The 22,172-nt window shown below is 41.2% G+C and overlaps 1 protein-coding gene across 10 annotated transcripts in view; it reads right to left on the bottom strand.

Moving 5' to 3' along the window:
• The window catches only part of cadpsb (Ca2+-dependent activator protein for secretion b), a 92,424-nt gene that overhangs the window by 18,564 nt on the left and 51,688 nt on the right, over window positions 1-22,172 (bottom strand). For 2 of the 10 annotated variants that reach the window (XM_054783776.1, XM_054783777.1), the window contains 9 exons: window positions 16,359-16,495; window positions 16,055-16,286; window positions 13,952-14,156; window positions 13,704-13,805; window positions 13,564-13,627; window positions 11,613-11,736; window positions 7,619-7,651; window positions 4,907-5,013; window positions 3,161-3,190 (listed from right to left, as the gene is read on the bottom strand). In XM_054783776.1, coding sequence (XP_054639751.1) covers window positions 3,161-3,190; window positions 4,907-5,013; window positions 7,619-7,651; window positions 11,613-11,736; window positions 13,564-13,627; window positions 13,704-13,805; window positions 13,952-14,156; window positions 16,055-16,286; window positions 16,359-16,495 — 1,034 coding nt within the window. The remainder of the gene's footprint in view (window positions 1-3,160; window positions 3,191-4,906; window positions 5,014-7,618; window positions 7,652-11,612; window positions 11,737-13,563; window positions 13,628-13,703; window positions 13,806-13,951; window positions 14,157-16,054; window positions 16,287-16,358; window positions 16,496-22,172) is intronic. The other 8 variants (XM_054783779.1, XM_054783780.1, XM_054783786.1 and 5 more) reach the window with 5 other exon arrangements.

The raw sequence follows: 22,172 nt of genomic DNA, 5'->3' as shown, positions 1-22,172 counted from the left end.
AACCCACCTGATGGACCATGACTTTGTGGTACATTTTGCACTGTCTGTGTGTGCGTGCACATGCCTGTCCAGGCTGGCAAAAAGCGACGTAATGTCCCATTTCCCACACTGTACATATTTTAAGTGAGAGGCAGTCTTCCTAAAAGCAGACGAAAAAATGAGGCATTCCGCGACAGACTATTGGACAGAGTATATATTGGTCACAAAAGTCCGCCCCGCCCGTTCATGTCGGAGATGCATGAGGCAACACGGATCTGGCGGATCACCTAAGCTACGTGCCCGTTGGGCTGCCCGCTTCCTGTCCCCAATTTTGAGGTACGGTGCACCTGTTTTTGAACACTACTTCAACACTCATAGGTGGCGAACATGTTCTGTACAGTTGTCTTTTGATACATTGCTGGTTCATGCTTGACTATGGCCTATTATTAGTCCAAAAATATTGAAAGACAAGTGACATGTAGTATTCTGGTCACTAGGTGTCAGTAATGACACAAAACATTGATAAGCCATGACATTAGATTAGATTACCGTCACACTGGATGTAGTCAGCCATGGAATGTCCAACATGATAGAGTGCAAAAATTCTCTCCTCCAATTCCGTGTGGAAGTGGTAAGTTTTTGGCTTCTTACTTTGTCCTTCTTCCCCACTCGGTGTGAAACCCTTTAAGTTTAGAATCAATTAAATGGGAGCTAACTTGCAAGCATGATATGCTTTAAGCTGTGGCTGTCTCTTGTGTCCCTGCAGTGATCCCGTAGCCCGCGCATTAGCATCATAAACAGGTTTTCTATGCTCTATGTAAATATTCAATGCTTTCGAACCAATTAACTGCGATAAACGAGGCATGACTTTAGTGCCATTTGAACCCTGCTGTCATAGACCAACAATGCCACACCTATCTCTTATTGAGCCTTAGAAAATGTTTGACTCTAGGTATTTTATGCTTATTATATTGTATATCAGCTGTTTAAGTGTACAGTAATATGCATGTTAGTTATCTATTTAATTGTCATCTTTGGAGGCGTTCAAAATTGACATGTAAAACCGGTAATGCTAATCGCTAGTGTGTATAATGGGATGTACTAAATTAGCATCACCCAAACCATTTGAGGACCACTGATAATGTAACAGAGTATGTATAAATAGTATAGTTCCTGTTTTGGGAGTAACTGACTTGTGTCAGATTTCCCGTTTCTGCTGTCGACTCTCCCTGTCCTTTCTGTGTTTTGTGACGCCGAACAATTTCGTCAAGGATATCGCGTGATAAGTGTGACCTTTGTACATATACTACTGATGTGCAAGTCGATAGTGAAATATCGATACTTCCGATACCAACTCTTCATGCTCTAATATTGATACTCAAATCAGAATATCCATACTTTTCATACTTCATTCATTTGAGGTGATGTTTGTCTGTTGAAACAATGACCGATTGTAAAGGGAGTCGTGTGTGAATTGGGACTCATGTTTTCATTCTTATAGTAATTCTTAATAATTAAACATTTATTTTAACAGCTTGTTATGTTACTAAGATTCTTTGTATATTGATTAAAACACTATTTCCACAGATTTTACATGATTTTGTATTCTGTTTTTTTCTGTTGTTGTACATGACCTTGCTATATTGGAAATCACCGTGCTACATCAATGTACTTCAGGGTTTTAAATTAAATTAAATTAAATTAAATTAAATTAAATTAAATTAAATTAAATTAAATGCCTTGCATTCTTTGTGGTATGATATCAAATAGACGTCTCTTGAAAATTTGGAGCATTTGCACAAAGTATCGGTATTGGATCGATATCGCCGATACCAACCTGAATTGTACTCTGAAACAAAATCAGTAGTATTGCACATCACTAACATATACTCAAGATAAAAGATACTAAAGCAATGATGCTCAGTTTTGAGTGTATTGTTGTGTTTGGAGCTTGCTGTGGTGCAGAAAAATACAAATTAAAAGTTACAAAAAGAGGAAGTTATTAGTAGGGTTACTAGTAGGGGTGTTTGTTGACAATAACAAAAATAAAGAAGATTCCTGACACATACAGTAGCTTCATGCGTCTACAAAGGCCCATGATGCATCTCATTGGTGTTTCCATGTTGACTTATTTTATATATGTGTCAGGTTGCACTTGGATAAGCGGTGCTGCATGTCTGCTGCCTTTCTCCACTTGCAGATGTGTTGTTTATTGTCATGCAGATGTGCAACTTCCCTGCATGCCCTGCCAAGCTACATAAGAAGAGATACGAGGTGCTGCCATTCACATCAGCTGCATAGAACAAACCCACAGCCCACATAATGTGAATGCCACTCATTACATGCACATTGTCGTCTGTCCTTTGCTTCAGCACACAGCATCACTAGTTGTGCAGTCAGGCTTCTCTTCTGTCAAACAGACAAATGTCTTACCAAAATATGCTTTGTTGCATCCCAGTGTGGCTCACCCGCTGCAATGGCAGTACTTACCTGTACACTTACCAACTGCTGAGAGTTAAAACACAAAAGGCGACAAACAAAGCTCTTCTACGCCTCATTCGCTAACAGATTTTCGGGGATTGGAAGTCTCCAAATGCGGTCAAGCTTTTAGGATAGTGGTTCAGGGGAGCGCGCAGTCCCTTGTGTTCTATGGCAGTGTAGCAGCCACTCTGAAGTGCTTAGTCAATGCAATCAGTCCAGAGGGGACATGCACAGACTCATTCAGTGTTATTACGTACCTCTTTTCCCTGCATGGACAGTCACCAATCACAGTGAGAACACAAGAAGATGAGAAATAGTGTATTTTTGAGGCTTTTGTGGGGATGGAGAAGGAGAAGCTTAGTGGGGAGTAATGCTTGAACAAGAGCGGATATTAATTGTTGGATGGAGAAGGATGGTGGATCAAAGTCAGAGGTTCACATGGAGCACACTTGACTGGTTCTGCATGCTTGGGAGAGAAAGGAAACCTCTTTATGGCCCGATGGACATGCGTTATGATCACAGTCATGTTTTGCAAGCTCCTCTTAGTCGCCTATGTTGCTGACCCCACCCTGTCTTTTTACAGCCTCCAGAGAAGGTGCTTCTTGCCATAGTGGCACGCATGCCATACAATAAGGGGTTGGGGGAGGGTTGGTGCGTGAAAGGGACTGAAGAGGGTAAAAAAAAAATCCAAATACTGTACCGATTGATCCGCAGAACTTGTGACTGCCGCCTGTCAAGCATATTCAGAGAGATACAATAAATCTGCTTCATCTGCATACGAGGATCACACTGGATCATCATTTGCCTACTCAACATGTTGGAAGTGATGCAAAATCCTTCTCCACTAAGGCTGCGTTCACACTTGTGCTTTGGTACACTGGTCCCGACCAAAAATTTTAAAAAGATAGTTGGTGTCGATGCCCAGTTTTTGTCACGTGACCAAAGACTGTGCAGTAAAGAACATATGCATAAAGTTTCATGACATAACTCAAACATTCCAAACCAAATGAATAAATAGGTTATTTTGATATTCTGCTACATTTACCAGCTTAGATTTCATGAAGTGCCACTGTCACACACACAGATCACAGTTTCTCGTACACGTGTTATTTCTGCATGCTGTCATTTTAACGCTGGTCCATGTTTTTGGTCCGTGTCGTGTTCACATTTGAGTGCAAGTGAAGCGCACTGCACCAGAGTTCACAAGCGGATCAAAAGTAATTTCTCAAGCATTCTCTCTACACTCGTTTGGTGCACAGCAGGGTCGGCTGATCGCATCCACACTTGACCAAACGAACCACACCAGCGGAGCAAATGCACCAGAGTTCCTTTTAAAGGAAAAGCACACTTTTTTTTGGAATTTTGCCCATCATCCACAATCCTTATGTGAGGATTATCTGGTTCCCATGAAAAAAAATCATGTTGCCCCCCCCCCCCGTTTATTAATGAATTACTAATTTTATTAGTAATTACCTATTTTTTGGGTCCCCTGGCAGTTTTGAATTATTCTGTGGAATAGGTGCGTCCTGTTACTTGCATACTTAGCTGCCTATTTTTTTTGCTGTTTTTATATCTTTAGAATGCACAGAAAAGACAAAGACAAGTGTTCATGTTGTACATACAGATTGTGGATGATGAGCAAAATTTAAAAGCAATCAGCAATTTATATACACTGAATGTCATCGCGTTTGTCCTTTATTTGTAAAATAGCATCTCACCCAAATTACATGGTTGGCAAATTACAAATAAATAAATCCAAAAAAAGTCAGCAAATACAATATATTACCACAGAATAAAAGTCCTACAAATAAATGAATAAATGATAATAGTAATGCATAAAAAATACAAAGAATGTAAATAACCACAGAGGTTGCATACAGAAACAAATTACACGAAGCAATAATGATGGTATATACAAGAACTAAATAAAATATAATAACTATGCAAAAGCTATATCAAATACCTATACAGTACTATATGCAAAACTACAAACAAAAATAATGGGAGACTTACTTGTTATCATTTGTAGTAATATTAATTGGACATTGCATTTTTCCGCCCCCTGGAGGACGCGGTGCCCCTAGCATGTGCCTCCAGCATATTGCCGCCAGCCGGCTCGGCTTTTAACCGAACCAAACATGACAAGTGTGAACGCACCCTAAAAGCGTACAGAAGCATCACATAATGAAATAATATGAATAACTTTCTCATGCCTCCTGCAAAATACCTCGTCATAAGGCTCAGGGTGAGCTATTTATGGAATAAAAAGGCAAACGATACTTTATGGGGTGTCCGACATCAATTCCTTATTTTAAAGGGAGTTTTTTGCTGTTGTTAGCAAGCTGTAGAAGAAAGCAGCTTTATTTATAGCTGGCTGACTAATTATAGAACAAATAAGAAAAATAGAGCAAGTGTGCTTGGAGGAGGAGCGACAATGCTCACTCACCTCAGCGTGGTGTTCCTGGTTCTGCTGCAGGACCTCGATGACTAACTCCGCCATGCGAATGGTTTCCTCCAGCTTCTTGGCAGGTGTGACTAAGCGGCCTACATTCTCTGAGACAAAAGGATGAGGGAGGGTAGCCGGGTCAGTCAAGCACAGAGCACGATATAAGATACAAAGGGAAGTGGGGGGGCTGGGGGTGGGGGTGTTATCTGACTGTTCTGATTATTTTGCCACATTTAGCACATGAAGGGGGGGGTCTCATTTTTAGTGCATGTTGGGCTGCAGGACAGTAAGACACTGAAAGTGGACACTGAGATGGAAGTGCAGCATGCACACTGAGAGGTTCCACTGAATAAGCATGTGTGATTAGAGCTGTTGCAGGTCAGAAATAGTGTCTCTTTCTTTGTGTGTGTTTTGGTCTTCATTGAACGAACACTTGGTTTACTGTGTTTACTCGTGCAAAAGCTCCAAATCATTTGCTTGTCCATTGCTAACAGAGTGGTGATGTCATTACACTGTAACAGGGGGACGACAGTGATGGGTCACATGTAACTCAAATGAAAAACACACACATGTAACTCTAGTGCAGTATTAGCCTGAATATGTGGATTTGATTATTTCCATCAATGGGCTAAATGGACAGTAAATGTTGACTGGAGCTCAATTTTCAGTATGGTCGTCAATTCTCTTTCATCAAATGACAGCCTAAGATTTAAAATACACAAATGGATGAATTATTATTATTTTTCTCTGCTCTCGCTTCCTTGAAATACTTGGCTGCTGTATCATTTACCATGTAGTGATTCTTTTTGATTTTAAAGGCATAACCTTTGACAAAAGTGTGTTCATTCCATAAAAAGATGATTTGTAAAAACATGCCAAGACATTACGACGGAGTATTAGGGCCACATTGAAAAAAAAAACAAAACTAAGATTTTGAGAATGAAGTCGTAAATTTATTGGAATAAAGTCATAAATTTATGAGAAAAATGTCGGAATATTACGAGAATAAAGCCGTAATATTCCGTGTCACGATGTCATAGGTGTCAGAGGGCTGTCTCAGGCAATGCCTGTAACATAAAGTTATGAGTGTTTTCTCGTAAATTTATGACTTTATTCTCGAAATCTCAGATTTTTTTTTTTTCAATGTGACCCTAATACTCGTAAATGATATAGTTAGCAATATATAGTATATTATCCGTTTGTATAATATACTTTATGGAAGATGTGCTCCACAAATTAACCACACATGTATATATTTTGTGTCATATATAAAATATGTGTTTGAGGACATGAAAGGTAACGTATACAAGTGCACGTTAGTTAGTACATGTGTGAATTTACTGCTGTAAATGCTCTAATTAAAGCCTTTACCTAAACCGCAAAGAGAATTCATTGGAAGCATGCGATCATTGTAGGGAGGCTGTTATTAAAGGCATTAACACACGTCTTTCTTTTTCTGTGCATTCTAAAGATATAAAAACTGATAAAAATGAGGCAGCTAATTGATGCATGTAATGGGACACATCCATTCCGCCTAGAAAGCCCGCTATTAAAACACCTCCAAAAAGCTCCAACAAGGTTTTATGGTTTTATATCCATGCTGTGAGCATGTAGTAACAGCTACATTCATGATAACATGGAATACATTCAGTATTTTGGTCATTGTAAGCATTAGCGGAACTTCCTTCCTGGGTGCATTGATGTCACATAGCAACATAGAAAGGAACGCTACACCTAGCGTTAACTTTTCCAAACTCAAAAACAAAAACACAGCAGCAGTGGCGGCAGCTCCAATATGTAGCGTTACCTTTCGCTAGTGGCCTGAGGCATTGTGAGCGAGTGTGTGGTGAAGCTAGTTGCTAGCCGGCTAGTAGCTAGCCGGTGTGGTGTGGCGAGGTGTCACAACACCAGTAAAGTCGTTCTTGGGAGTAATAATGTTAATAACAATAACAGTAGCAATTTCGCTGTAGCTTGGGTAATATGCAGGTAACAATATGTAAATGTAGCATTTTTTTTTTTTTTTTCAGAAGGCTTTATAGGTGAAATAGGTGCGTCCCATTATGTGCATACTCAGCTGCCTTTTTTTTTTTTAGCCGTTTTTTTATCTTTAGAGTGCACAGAAAAGAAAAAGACGTGTGTTCATGCCTCCCAAAAGAATTGTGGATGAGGGCAAAATTCCCCAAAAAGTGCACTTCTACTTCAAGCAAATGTGAAAAGTCTTTATGTTTATCAACTTTTCTATGTTTCACTGTAATAATGATTTGGAATGCATGAGAAAGTGTAAAGAAAAACATAGCTGGCTTTGACGGTGATTTGTTGTCAAGTGTCTCGCACAACACAACAGCAACAGAACCAATGTTGTAAGGCGCAAACTGTTCCGCTAGCATTAATAGTGCTGCTGACACTACGTCGAGTGCAACACGCATGACTTTACACCAATAGCTGAGGACCGTGACTGACCACTCGTGATACTTCAAATGTGTCTACTGCTATCTTGCGGCGGTAAGTACACCAGGGGGTCGCCTACAGCCACAGCTGTCATCTCTAATGTGGTTATTTGCTTTCTTTTAGACCACGCGCACGATGGTTAATTGAATATACGCGTTAATTGGAGCATTTACGGTGCAGGTGTGAGTCTGCATGTATACACATATACTGTATGTGTACAGTGTGCGCATGTGTGTCTAAACCAGAAGCTAAACATGAGTTCACCTGGATCCTTTTGATCCTTTTGACCTTTCTCAACTTGAGCACGAAAAAGGGGGAGAGAGAAGATGAAGAGATGTTTAGAATTAGAGACGCTTATTAGGATGCTTCCACACTAACAGTGGGGGGGGGGGGCACTTTAAAGAAGCTCTTCATCAGCCTCTGATGTTGTGCGGAGTTCAGCTCCAGGAAGTGTGGTTTCTAGGCAACAGACATGTCACAAACACGTAATCAAAACACAGATGCTGAAACGTTAGCCTGTGGGAAACTGTCAAAGACGAAAAAAAGTGGAAAGACGCTTGTTAACAAACAGACAAAGCTCAGCAGGACACACAAACATGTGCCAGCATCAGACAGGACAAACTGAGTCAAGTTAGGACAAACAGAAAAAGCAGTTCAACTCAAACAGCCTATCATGTCCTCCTGTCATGACTAACCCCCCTGCTGTCACAAGCCTACCTGTTGGTCACAGCACACCACTGACACATGATCAGACCACATGACTGGAGGAGAGATCAATGTAAGCAATGTAAAAATGCATTCAAGTCAAAGGAATGTGCATTGAAACCAAAAGAAAGAAGCTCACAAACTAGACTGCTCATTCATGTAAATCCCAAGCAGATGGTTCTAATAATAATAATTTAAAAAAAATGGACCCCAACTGATTGTGGGGTGCTGCTCTCCTCTCCCGACTCCTTCTTTCTGGGCACTCAGTCTCACACATAAAGCCACAGATAAAAAAAACAGAAGCATGGCAGAGAGAGGGGAGGCAGAGCGGGGGATGAGGTGATAAGAGGAGGAGGGAGCGGAGGCTTTGGATGTACTCACGGATGGTTAAATCCATCACTTGAGACGCCAAGCAGAAGACAGGGTGCTCATACATTTCCCTCTTTTTCCCTACAAAAAAAAGGATCGGGGCATGCAAGAAGCTGGGGTCAGAGGAGGAGGGAAGCTGAAAGGGAGGACGGCTGTCCAGGTGAGACTGGAAGTGAAATGTGTTCATTTTTATTTTTTACAGAAGGCGCCTCACGAGGACAGCGGGCAAGATAGTAAGGATTGTCTCCTTAGTATCTTGTTTGCACCCTGAGCAAATCTTGTCAAGGCATTAAACCGCATCAGTGTGCAGTGGCGTAGCATGGGGTGCCACAGGCTGGGAAAAGCCAGTACTGCACCCCCTAATCCGGGGGTAGGGAGCCTACGGCTCGGGATCGAGATGTGGCTTTTTTGGTGACTGCAACTGGCTCTCAGACATTTCTTAACCTGATAACATTTATTGATTTTCATTTTTTTTGCTGACATTTTAAAGTAAAACATTTTAATCCATTCCTCCATTTTCTACCGCAATGCGATTGGCCAGAGCCAAAGCCACCTACGCTTATATTTTCCAGCTCAGACACCAAAACTCCATTATTACTCATCGTGAGGTCAAGAATAGGGTTGGGCGTCGATTGAATTTGAACAATTCCAGGTTCCGACTCCTCGTTTAGATTCCAGTTCCTCATGATTCTCGATTGAGATACTTTTAAGCGACAGGCTCATCAAAGTTTGCAAGGTTTAAGTGAGGGCGCTAACCAGAATTCTTTTTGGATGAAATGTCTGAACGTCTCCATGAATTGTTTAATGATATGAAGTTCTTATCAACTTTACTACGACTTTTTTACAGGAGTACACGCTCACACGAGATGTTTACTTTAGTATACTTAGTATACTGTTGGTGTAAGCTATCTTTTTATGAAACCCTTATTTTGTTAAAACAATTCAATAGGATATAGCCTAAAGCGCTGGCCGGAATTGAGAAGGTCCCTTGACTAGTGGTAGCTCCCGTCCTTTATTTACACCGAAATTCCACAGCTAGCATCCTGAAACCCTGGTTTACATTGGCATGAGACAAGCGTCATTCGTGCACCCTCCTTTGCATGATATCATTGTGTCGCAAATGTTGCACTGAGCCCACCGCTCTTTTTTATGAAGTTAAGCCAAACTTTTTAGCCACTTGTTCTTTGCTCGTGCTCACCGGCTTCTTCTTCGTTGGTGTTTGCAAATATTTCTTCCGGTCAGCAAAGTGAGCATCGAAACTAGGATACGAAATAAAAACTACACTGCCTAGTTGTCACTGTCCATTTCATAGGCGCAGATCCTTTCACATATCAGGATACCATCTTTATCCTTCATGATGGTTGTGATAGTTGATGCAAATGTCGATTTGTCCACGTGCTGAGCATTCTACATCTTATTTCACCTCACTTTTCACTTTCACTTTCTTTTTCATTGGCGCACTGGCATCAGAAGAGTCTCCCTCATGCTTAGGAAAGATAATGAAGGGAAAAATGTAACTAAAAACAACGAGTGCGTACTGTTTATATAACCACGAAACGTTAAAACACGAGGATCGCCTGTATAACCCCCCCAACAAATAAAATACATTTTTATGAAAATAATTTGGGAATTCATTAAAACTCCTCATGTATTCTCGCCCTTCTGTTTAAGCTCCACTGTCCGTTTTTTAGTCGCTCCTTTTGCAGTCATTGGTGGTCAATGTGTTGATAACAGGCCCACTGATTGGTTAAACCCCTCCCCACACTACGCCACTGCATTGTGGTCATATGCCACTCAAAGCACATGCAAGGTAGCGGATGCTGGGTTGAAGACGTGATCAATCCCAGCATCCCTTTGCTTTGGAAGCCACTTAACCGCACGTCGCCCAGTACAGTTTGAAGCAACTGTGTGGGAGAGGGGAGGTAAGCAGAGTCGACAGGGAGGACAGCGGGAGACAGAGCTGACAAGAGAGCTGCTGGTATCTCAAGGCGGGGGTGTTAAGGGAAGGTTAGCGGAGTTTCTAGAGGCTACGATAGTGTGCATCCTTTGGGAGCCGTGACTCAGAGAGGACCTTCAACACAGTCCAGATGTCTCGGCATGACGAGAGATCAGCACAGACAGATTTCAGGGCTTTTTTTGTGGTTGTTGTTGGAGTTGAATGCATTTTTACTCACACACACACACACACACACACACACCTCTACACAACCTGAGCTACAGAGCAGCACAGAGCTAAAGCAGGCCTGAAACAAAGGAGAGAGTTATTGCACTGGAAAGTAAGCGACACATCATTTGGGACAAAGATAGAGCAAGTGACGAGAACATGAAGACAAGTGCCGTCTCCAGCTGGAGTCATTCTTACTGTCTTTTCCTATCTTATCACCAAAGAAATTCCAAGTGTTTTCAATGCAGTATGTTTGTTTGTTAGAAGAATCGCACATAAACAATTCAATTAAATCAAATTAAGAAACTTCACTAATACTTTCATGCCAAGTGTTGTGTTGACTAAACACATAAATATGAACTTGAGCCACTATTAACCCTCTTTGGTAACAATTACAGTAAGTCATTATTTCCAATGCATGAACCTTGAGAACAAAATTAAAATTTAAATATAGCGTAAATGCTCTAATTATAGACGAGGAATTATTTGACCTAAACGGGGCGTTAATTGAAAACAAATTGAAAAACTAGAGAGAGGCTGTCATTTATATGAAAAGTCATTATATAGGCTATAACAGCTTCGTTTTTAAAATTAATTTTCTATACTGCTTGTACTCATTCGGTCGGGTCACCTGTGAGCTGGAGCCTATCCCAGCTGTATATTGCACAACACAGTTGCAACAGAACCAATGCTGTAACAATGGTAAGCCAGCATTATAATAACACTTATTATTACTAATAGTAGCGCAAATGTTGGAAACAGTGAAGCATTTTAAAGCGCATGCAGAGTAGATAACGCTGCTGGCTGCCGACCACTTATGACATCTTGTGGCGTTAATAAAGAAAAGTATATCAGGATGTTGCTTACAGCCACAGCTGTTGTGACCTAATTCGACACCCCCAGAGATTATAGTAGAGTACTTGAATAGAGGCGTTAATTGGAACATTTACGGTAGGCAGGAGGTAGTTTTTGGTGCATTTAGCAATCATCATTCACTCAGAGAATAGGTATTTTGTTTACCTTCGATTTTAGCATAGTCTTTAATCCGCTGGTAGTTGAGGTTAGCAGCCTGCTCCAAACATTTGCGGATTACCCCTTTGACTTCTTCCGGTGGGACTGGGGTCACAATGTCCTTCATCAGAACCTGGGGTGGGTCACATTTCAAGGAAAGCATGCGGTCATCTGTTCAGAAGGTGTAATACACGCTTTGGAGATCCAATGCAAAAGATCGACAAGATAATCATGCTGAGTTTTGATAGACACACAAACAATGTGGTTTACCTCCTGCACAGCATCACCCTCATAAATGTTTCTGATGGTGGTGAATGGTGCAGTCGCGCAAACTACAACCACATTCATAAATACAATAAGTTAGGGGTGCACGATAATTATTGTACTAGCATGACATGAGGGAATTATGAGGTCACACCAATAAATCTGATAACATAAAAAATAGCTTCAATAACCAATAATAACAAAAAATGCTCCAATGAGGCGAGATTATCCGTACTGTGCGGTTGAGCAAATCAAGTGCTCCTTTTTTCTCCTGCCTGTGATGTTAACGGCCTGTCACAACTTCCCCTGACCTCAACTGTAAACAAACATTCACTTTCCGAGGAAGACGTTTTGCATGCTAATTGTGCCAAATGCTCCGCGATGAGGGGGAAAAAAACCCATCGAGCAAACAAAAAACCTTATCAGCCCCCTGAAGCACCAGTGGCGCGGGGTTGGAAAAGTGCAAAAGGCTTGCGGTACACCGGCTGCTCGGAGCATGTGTCCCAATAGTGTTCCCTTGCTCCATCGTGGTTCACCTTTCACAGACTCGCTTGCGGATTTTTTGGAGCAATTTTAGTGCTTTTTTTTTTTACAGTGTATGAACGCTGTTACAGGCTGAGCTTGCCCCTTTAAGAATAATTGCATTGTGGGAAGTTGAGTGTTGTAGTTCTGTGCTTGGCACAAGGTGGCATCGCTCTCTCTCTTCCCTCTTTCTTCTGTCTGCACCACCCATTGTCTTCTGCGTCCTGATTGGCTGTATACCACTGTCAATCAATTTCCTTTCTTGCCGCCCTGCTGTTTCTCCTGTTGTGTCATGCGAGCAAACAGTTTGCAGTTTTTGTATGTTTGCAAGTTTCTCCCTGACAAAACCCACAATGTCGACGGAACGTTCTGCACCCGAAAGGCCGGGGAAGCTACCCGTCTCACAAAAAGTTGGACTTCTGAATATGCTGAAGGACGGTAGACATTGCGGCTATAGGGTGCCATTACGGAATAAATAAATCTTCAGTTAATGGAGGACGACGAAGAGGAGGAAAATACAACGACAGGAGCAATATGTTTTAACAAGGATACAAAAACACTTCAGTGGAACGGCGCCAGAACGACCATCAGAGGAGTGAAATACACGTGAGTGACTTAAAAATTGTGTCCAATCTAGTAGGTTGATCATTAAATTCAAACGAAATTTGAAATTTTAGAATGTTTAAACAAGAGAGAAATGTGAGAAAATGTCTGAGTTTTACAGCCTTAAAACATATCTAATAATTGTAAAAAAAAGTAAGTTGGCTACTTCACGGATTTCACTTATACCCCGTGATAAAGGAGGGAACACTGTATAGTGCACTTTGCTGGGCCACAGCAGGTGGCTCCCCCCACTCTATACTCTGGTTCTCCTGATAGTATGATGTCGTAGAAGTCAGATGTCATGATATTTGATTAGGACTAATCCACAGGTACAGTTGGTCAAATCCTAATTTGTTCCAATTCTTCTTACCTCCAAGTGTGCACAAACTACACTTAAATCTAAATTTTAAAAAGGTGAAATATAAAAAGGTATCGGTACCATATCAGTCTTGAGAAGCAGAAAGTCATCAGTATCAGTTTATAAAATAAGATATCGTGCATCTCTACATCCTGTCAACAAAAAAAACGGAGTTCCTATCTTTATGAATGTGTATTTTAAATATTTACAAACCCTTTCCAGCAAAGATAAAGTGGCCTTCAGTGCACCTTCAGGACGCCCAAAGGGGAAACAATATCTGTATGGGAGGATGAGGAGAGAGGGGTTAATACAGGAGCACTACTGATTTTAAAACAGGGCAGAGTGTGCATCACCTGAAATTTACAATCTGGTTTTCCAATATCACGCGCAACCGCTCCTTTATGTCTTCGAATCGCTCCTTCTCGTCCACTTTGACCGTGCTCAGCCCGTCCGGCCTGTTCGGATCACACAAATACACGTCATAATAGCAACACAAACACACAAGTTGTATCGCTGACTTCTTCTCCTCGAGCCCAATGAGAGCTTACTGAGTTCATTTCAGGTAACACACAAAAAATCACATGACTACTGTATGTCTCACCTGTTGGCATCTTGAGAGACTTTGGAATCCTTTCTTTTTCTAAACTTGAACATGAGGTGCGCTCGTTTAGAGCCAGTGTCAGGATTTGGCCCTTGGGAGCTGTTTGGGCTCGTTAGGGCCTCGTAGCCCAGCGGCCCCCAATAATTGCGGCCCTCTCTGACTTTAATGGACGCATGGGAGGATGAATAATAAGGACAGTAAGAGACTACGGCAACAGAGGACAAGAAAGAAAAGAACACAAAGAAAAAAAACAAGGAAACACGTGGACATATGCAAATGGTTAACAACACAAATTCAAAGCAAAGACAGGGATTGTATTTATGGGACTGTGATTTTTTTTTGCAGGCTAGTTTTAATGACATGTTGGCGTACATTACACTACTCTTGTGACACTTTTTGTCATGATATACCATGATAATATTTACATTTTCTTTTATTATCTTATATTATGCATTTGTTAATATTCACATCGATCACATGGTTCTACTGTGTCACTCTGAAGGCTGCTAAAGGAACCACATGTGGTTCCTTGCTTGATGCTCTCTACAGTACAGTCAAACATCAGTTTTCGCCTTCATATGATTTGGTTTTTATTGAAAATGTTTGCCAAAATGTTGCCTTGGTTTTTGTACAGTATTGCATGTAACAAACAAGTCTGCTTGCCCCTGTGCTATATCGTTCCACCAAATCCACTGCCCAAATGAAGCGCCCTACGTGTTGCCGACTCACTATCCGTGCATTTTTTATTGAGCGTGACTGCTAAATAACTTGACATGGCATGATGTGGTATGATACCATGGTATGGTATTGATAAAGAAGGTGATAAACACTATTGAATTCCAACTCGCCAGGATGTACGTGAAGTCCTCATCAACAATAAGTTCCATTATTTGTCATTTACAATTATGTAATTATTTACAATTAATTATTTTGCATTGCCTTTTGCATGTTAAACTACAGAGTTTTCATATGTTTCAGTTTTTGTCATAGGTTTTGGAACAAATAACCATAAATTCCGTACTATAAGCCACTACTTTTTTCAAACACTTTGAACACTGCGGCTTAAACAATGATGCAGGTAATTTATGGCTAAAAGAACTACAGTTCCCATGATGCTTAAAGTGCAGATTCAGGAAGTAGTAAATTAGAGTAGTGAAGTGGACGCTAACATCATGTTTTGAAGTCTTGTGCAGCGATCGTGTTTTGATCTGAAAAATCTAAAGTAAGCTTGATCAAGTGTAGATTTTCCCCAGCTTCTGCGTGGACTGCGGCAGCTGTTGAAGTCCGATGTAAAAAAAAAATCTTCTCACGCCTCATCGGATTTAACGAGTGATGCTGGCAACACAGAGTGTTGGTAGGATTGCAAGGTTTATGGTGTGTCTTTGTGTAACTATCCCATGTTATAACGTGGATACCTCCGGCTTATAGAAAAGTGCGACCCATATATGTGCACAATTTTTGTACTCATTAAATTTGGTGGATGCTGCGTATATTCAGGTGCGCTCAATAGTCTTGAAATTACGGTAATAACAAAAATCAAGATACCAATGCATATGAATACATAGTCTTACTGTACGTATTAATACCAGTCAAAGGTTTGGACACACCTTGTCATTGAGTAGCATTAGAAAATGTGTCGACACTTTTGAGTTGTGTATCGTGTAAGGCAGGCGGACCACTCCTGTTAGGTGCCAGCTTGACAAAAATAAAGAAGATGTATTTTTCAACCATATTAACTGATTTTTAGTTCCTGCACTGAGAGAGTAAGCAGAGTTTGAGGTGAACAAGCACTCCACAAAGTATGCTCCAGAAAATCATTTTTTGGGGGGACTAGTGAATGCCTCGGTCGCATTATAAGGTTTCATTAGATTTCATTATATCATAATATTGCCGGAAAATAGCCTGCAAAAATACATTACAGTCCAGTAAACACAACCATTGCATAAAGCAACATAAAATGTATAACATTCAAAATCAAACAACATGAAAATAAAACAAAACAGTCGATGGATAAAGACATAAAATGACCAATGTGTTGACTCCTTTCCCCATTCTACCCTGAAAATGACTATCTGAACTGACTGTTTGGAAAATGTCGTGTACCTTTAAAGCAGAGTAACATTGTAAAAACAGGGGTTTGTGCACACCTGTTCCCATGCACGTGGGAGGCACAAAACGCAAAGCTGTAGTGTAGAAGAGTAGGGTCGATAATAGCACCGCTCTCTGCCCTCTCCAGCAGATCACGCAGGTAGCACAAATGTCTGTGACAACCACGGACGCCGTTCCTGGCACAGTACTCGTCCAGGACGAACACCTGGCCCGGACTGAACCATCCCTGTGCGGCACACAAACGAAAGAGTCAGAATCCCGCCAGGCACGGAGGAAGTGAGTGAGGCGAGGAGCTCACCAAACAGCAGAAGGTGTCGTTGAGCCTGTGGTCCAACGTGAGCCGCTGCACCATCTCAAAAAGCGAGGCGTGGTCAAAGCTACAGGGGTTAGCGGAGATAAACTCATCCATGCCATGTTTCTGAGCTCTGTCAGCATCTATCCAGCCAACAGCACAGGGAGAAGCACACGGTTCAGAGGAGAGGGCATCAGTGAGGCGCACGCTAAGTCTTTGTCACAAGACAGAAACATCAGGGAATTTTTTTTTTTTTGGTGAAGAGGGGAGGGGTTCTTCTAAGGGCAAATTATAAACATTAACAGCTTACATTGTCAACTTGCATTGTGTCAGACAGCGTAAAGAGATCTGACGTATCGGAGCGGCAGGCGCTTCCGTTGTGTGTGCATGCACGTGTCTTTGCAGTGTCGCAGTCCTTGATGCGTGGCAGGGCGACCTTAAACAATGTTTCTTCCATATTTGTGTGCTACAGAAAACATGGCAACTGGATGGACAATTGGATGCTGCTGTAGTTTTGCCATCAATCTCCTTTGAGATTTTTTATTACATCAGATTGTCTGACAACTTGAGAAAAACTGCAATGAACATGGGTGATGACTGAGTAATACATCCCTTCATTTTTAATCCTGATACATTCCTTGTGCTCTAGTGTCAGGCCACAACATACACTAGGTACACCTGCACAATCTAAAATTAGGGTTATTCAATGTTCAGGTGAAATTTGAGGATGAACCTAAAATGCACTGCAGTTTTGTCATAAAGGTCAGACAAAAACCGAAAGTAATTTTCCCCATAGGAAATCATGTAAATTCAATGAGTCTCGTCCAGACACCCAAAAATATTAACAAAATCAGTACATTACATCATGGTGAGTCTTTCTCACCATTTTTATCAAATCGCCGGCACTCACAACAGCAGGTTATTTATCTGCCACATTCAATCTTTCACTTGTATAGCGCTTTTCCACCCCCAAAGCGCTTTGACACTGCTAGCACGTTTACCTACTGATGACGCAGCATCAAGAGGGTTCAGTATCTTGCCCAAGGACACTTAGACACGATCACGGGAGGACGGAGGATCGAACCCGCAACCTTCAGGTTGGAAGAAGACCCCTCTACCACCTGAGCCAGGTATCAATAAAGCACAGTGAGTCAGCGTAGGGTGTTTTGTTTGGGCACTTGATTTTGCAGGACAGTACAGTACGTGGTAAACGGACTAGTTTGTTAAGTGCAACCTTGCACGAGGCAGTGTGCAAAAAGCAATGTAAAATTGTAGCAAAGATTTTCATCAAAAAACGAATCATACAAAAAACTGGGTTTGAGGTTTGACTGTATAACTTTTAAATACATTTTTTAATTCACGTGTCCAGCTGTTCCATGTTTCAGTACTTTTTGCACAACTTGCTGTTCACCAAGAAGTTGTGGCATCCATGAACTGTTGTGAATTTTCAATGTGTACTGAAACACTCAACAGTTGGTCATGTGCACTCAAAGGTTTATAGAAGGTCAAATGAATTTCACCTGTAAAATGTTTTAGTACATTTTAGTTTCATCCTGAAATTTCACCCGAAAGCTGAAGATCCCTAACATTTTGTGAGTAGTACACTCCTGATAAAAAATGTTAAGACCAGCTGAAAATTTGTGAGAATGTACATTTTGCACTGTTGGATCTTAAGGAGGTTCCACGTAGAGCTTCAAAATGCAAAAAGACAAAATGGGAGTGAGATAAAACATGTGTTGAGCAAGTAATTTATTGCAAACAGGCATTGAACTGAAATAGGCTGTTCATCAACTGATCAAACATGTTAACACCATAGCTCAAAAAAGCCTAAACCCCACCTAAAATACAAATAAAATGTTGAAAAAAGGAGTGCGTAATGAGTAGCTGTGCCATTCTCCTGAAAAATGGGCTTGGGCATGCTTGGTGTCGGTGTTTCCAGGAGGCTAGTGGGAATGTTGCTACAGGTGGTGAAGATGGCTTCACGGAGGGCATCCACTGTCTGGAACTGATGTCCATTTTTGTAAACTTCCCTTGCCATCCACCACCAATTGTTCTCCATTGGCTTTAGATGAGGGGAACACGCAGGATGGTCCAAAAGAGTGAGCTTATTCCTCTGGAAGAAGTCTTTTGTGAAGTGCAGCGTTGTCCTGTTGAAAAAGCCAGTCATTACCACACAGACGAGGGTCTTCAGTCATGAGGGATGCCCCCTGCAACATCTCCACATAGCCAACTGCGGTTTGACGCCCCTGCGCAACCTGAAATTCAATTGTTCCATTGAAGGAACATGATGGCGTGTGGAAAACATCTTAGGTGGGATCTCCTTGTCATGCCAGTAATGTTGGAAGCCATCAGGACCGTCAAGGAAGAATAAAACCTTTTTCCACCTTTCAATGTCCCATGTTTGGTGCTCTTCTGCAAATTCCAAACGAGCAATTATGTGGCATTGAAGGAGACGAGGCCTTTGAAGACGTTTTTGTTCTTAAAACCATTCTCTCGCAGATGCTGTCTGAGGGTTATTGGACTGTACTTGGCACCAGTAACAACCTTCGTTTGGGCCCAGGATGGTCCCGTGTCTTAACAGACAGCCAATCGGATCCTCCGGCTCAGGGTCGGTAACATTTTTTCTGGGTCTGAGTTCCACAAGGGTCATAATCTTTTAAGAAGTTTAATTTAATTATTACATCCAACCTCAGCAGCAATGGCGCGCTGCAAGAGGCCTTGCTCATGCAGCTCAACAATCCCACAGAGAAAGCTTTTTTTTCCTTTGCCATCAAGAGATCATGACAGTGTGAATACCTGATATAAAATGGCATTCAATGCCCTTTTTTGCCAATTTTGGCTTTTAAAGGATGTGGTCTTAAACTTTTGATCAGCTGACGAACAGCCTATTTCACTTGAGTGCTTCTTTGCAATAAATTGCTTACGCAAAATGTTTTTTGTCTCACTCGTATTTCTTCTTTCAGCAATTTGAAGCTCTACTTAGAACATCCGTAAGATCCAACAGTGCAAAATGTAAATTTTGCAACTGATCTTAACATTTTGATCAGGAGTGTATTTATCAAACCTTTTGCCTTCACAAAGGTAACAATGCCCACTGTCGGAAATGTATTCATTTAGCAAAATGTGTATTATTGTGATTATAGTTTGCAGTGGTGTGCAGCTGCAGTGCTTCATATTGAGAGCTCTTTCTAATTACTTTGGTCAGTTTAATTAGCTGCAAGAGAAGGGCACAATATTGGAAATCCCTCTTAGCGTGATGCAATTAAACATTATTACTTCCAAGTGTATGTGTGTTAGGAATATAATAAATGTTTTACATATTAATAATTATGCAAGAGCTACTAAAACTCCATTGAGGGGTGCCGCATGGGCCAAAAAAAAAATAGCAACTGTTGGACCTATCTTGAGTGGAAAGAATAATTTAGTTGTACTTTCTGAGTCTCTCGGGGTTTGGTTTGGTTAAAAGGAACTCTGGTCTGTTTGCTCTGTTAGTGCGGTTCGTTTGGTGAAGTGTGCAGACCATCATCACCAAACAAGTGCATCGAGACTGCTTGAGAGATGGGTGTCGGCCCGCTTGCAGGTGAACTCTGGTGCGGTTTGGTTGACCTGAGCTGAAATGGACCACTATATGGACTATATACAATTATTATTATTATTATTATTATTATTATTATTATTATTATTACTATTAATGATTATGTACCCTATTCATTTATGTCACATTATTTTTGTTACACACACACAGTGTTAAGTATGTATAGACAGTGACCGATAGTGATGCGCACATCGATACTGAAATATCGATACTTCTGATACCAGCTCTTCATGATCTGAAATAGATTCTCAAATCAAAATATCAATACTTTCGATACTTCAGTCATTTGAGGTAATGTCTGAAACGTTTGTTGAAACGTTGTGAATTGTGTTTTCGGTCATAAAGTAGTTCTTAATAATTAATCATCTATTGTAATGCTTTTATTATTTTACTTATTTTCTTTTTATGTTGAAAATACCATTTCCACATATTTTATATGATTTGGTCCTCTGTTTTTCTCTTGTTGTATATTAGCTTGGCTATATTGTTAATAAACCCCGATACCTCAATATACTTCAGGGTTTAAAATACTTTTTTTAACTACTTAAATTAATTATTCAGTTATTAATTTATTTTTAATTAATAATTACATTTATATCAATGAATAATGAATTTGCTATGCTATGATATACGCTACTTTTTAAAATTTACCAGACACATTAGGTGAATTTGCATCAGCATTGGTATCAGTATCGGATCGATATCGTCGATACCAGCCTGAATTTTACACAGATCGGAACTGGAATCAGTGGTATCACACACCAGTAGTGACTGATGCCAACAGAGGGTTGACAATTTTGTTGTACTGTTCTTGGTACAATGACAATAACGCCACCTATCGATTATTTCCTCAATAAATAATTCAAGGATCTTTACGACAAAATTCAGACACATGCACGAAGTGTGAATGTGTGAATGTGTATATTTAGATCCTTGGAGAAGGTCTGCAGTCTGAGTCATTGTAGGTGTCGTTGTAAAGGCAGAATGTTGGTTTGGACTGTGCAGGTATACCTAATGAAGTGGCCAGTGAGTGTAGATAGGTGATGCGGTCATGTCCTCTGTGTGAGTGACAGGTGTCATGTTTGTGACACTCAGACAAGGTGATGATGGTGCGGACGGGCAGTGTGGCGGAATGCAGCGGCCTGATTTTAGGCTGGGGAGGGCCTGGACAGAGCACAAGTGACATCTGTCAACCAGTGGGTCAGGAGGGCTGCAGGGGTGTGGGGGAGTGCAATGTGGCATTCAGAGATGCTCTCTAAACCAGGGAACCTACAGAAGGTTACAGTTAGCCCCAAATCTGAGGAGGAACCGCTGAAAGGCGACAAGGGCGTAAGAGCGTTGAAGGACAAAAGATGCCAGTGTGAGAGGAGAGGACGCATGGACTGAAGATGACAGACGTTTTGAAAAGACAACCAGGACGTGGACAATAAGACAGGGTTTTTGAGGAAAGGTGAGGGGGACAATAAGGATAGAGCTACCAAGAAGCAATATTGTAAGGTGTCAGACTGTTGAGAAAGTGTGACGAGGAGGTGTCTGGGCTGTATCTCCTTTGTTGAGAATCAGTGAGGACACGACGAGTGAGTGGGCACAAGTTACAGTCGTAACAGCAAGAATAGAAGCACATGCTTGGAGAAAAAACGGTGTGACTTTTGATGGAGCTTTTAAAAAAACAAAAACATCATGCACATCTGCAGTCCCGCTTTCAGATTTGATCATGTTTAATTGCATTCCCGTTTTTTTTGTTCTTGGAATTCTCTTTCTCTCTCTACGCATTTGCAAGTTGACAATACTTGAATGTGTTGCAGTGTGTTCATGGTCATCTACAGAGCAAACTAACAGGCAAGTCACTACCAAAGAACTCTAAGAGGGTAGCAGTTTGGTGCATGGGTAGATAGCATGAAGCTGTACAGTAGACATAGGCAGAACTGTATCATTCTCTGGGAGATGGGGGAAGGGAGAGGGGGTAATGAATGGAACCTTTTGTCTCGATAGAAACTCATGGACACATGACACAAGTGTTCTCCTATACAGGCAAATTAACGGGCAGTCCAAAAAAATCTGCAGGTGGACCACCGGCCTTGCTTCCACACCTACAGGCCCATCTACTGCAGGAGGAGGGGGAGAAAGGGGGCGGAGGGGGGAGTTCCGGAGTATTTCATTGTAAGAAGGGGCGGCATTAGCTACTCCTTGTCTTTGGCATTCAGAATACTCCGCATACATATTTG

This window comes from Dunckerocampus dactyliophorus, chromosome 8, assembly GCF_027744805.1.
Source record: "Dunckerocampus dactyliophorus isolate RoL2022-P2 chromosome 8, RoL_Ddac_1.1, whole genome shotgun sequence".
Lineage (NCBI taxonomy): Eukaryota > Metazoa > Chordata > Actinopteri > Syngnathiformes > Syngnathidae > Dunckerocampus > Dunckerocampus dactyliophorus.
The sequence above is the reverse complement of the archived record's forward strand: the minus strand, read 5'-3'. Positions and strand labels throughout refer to the sequence as shown.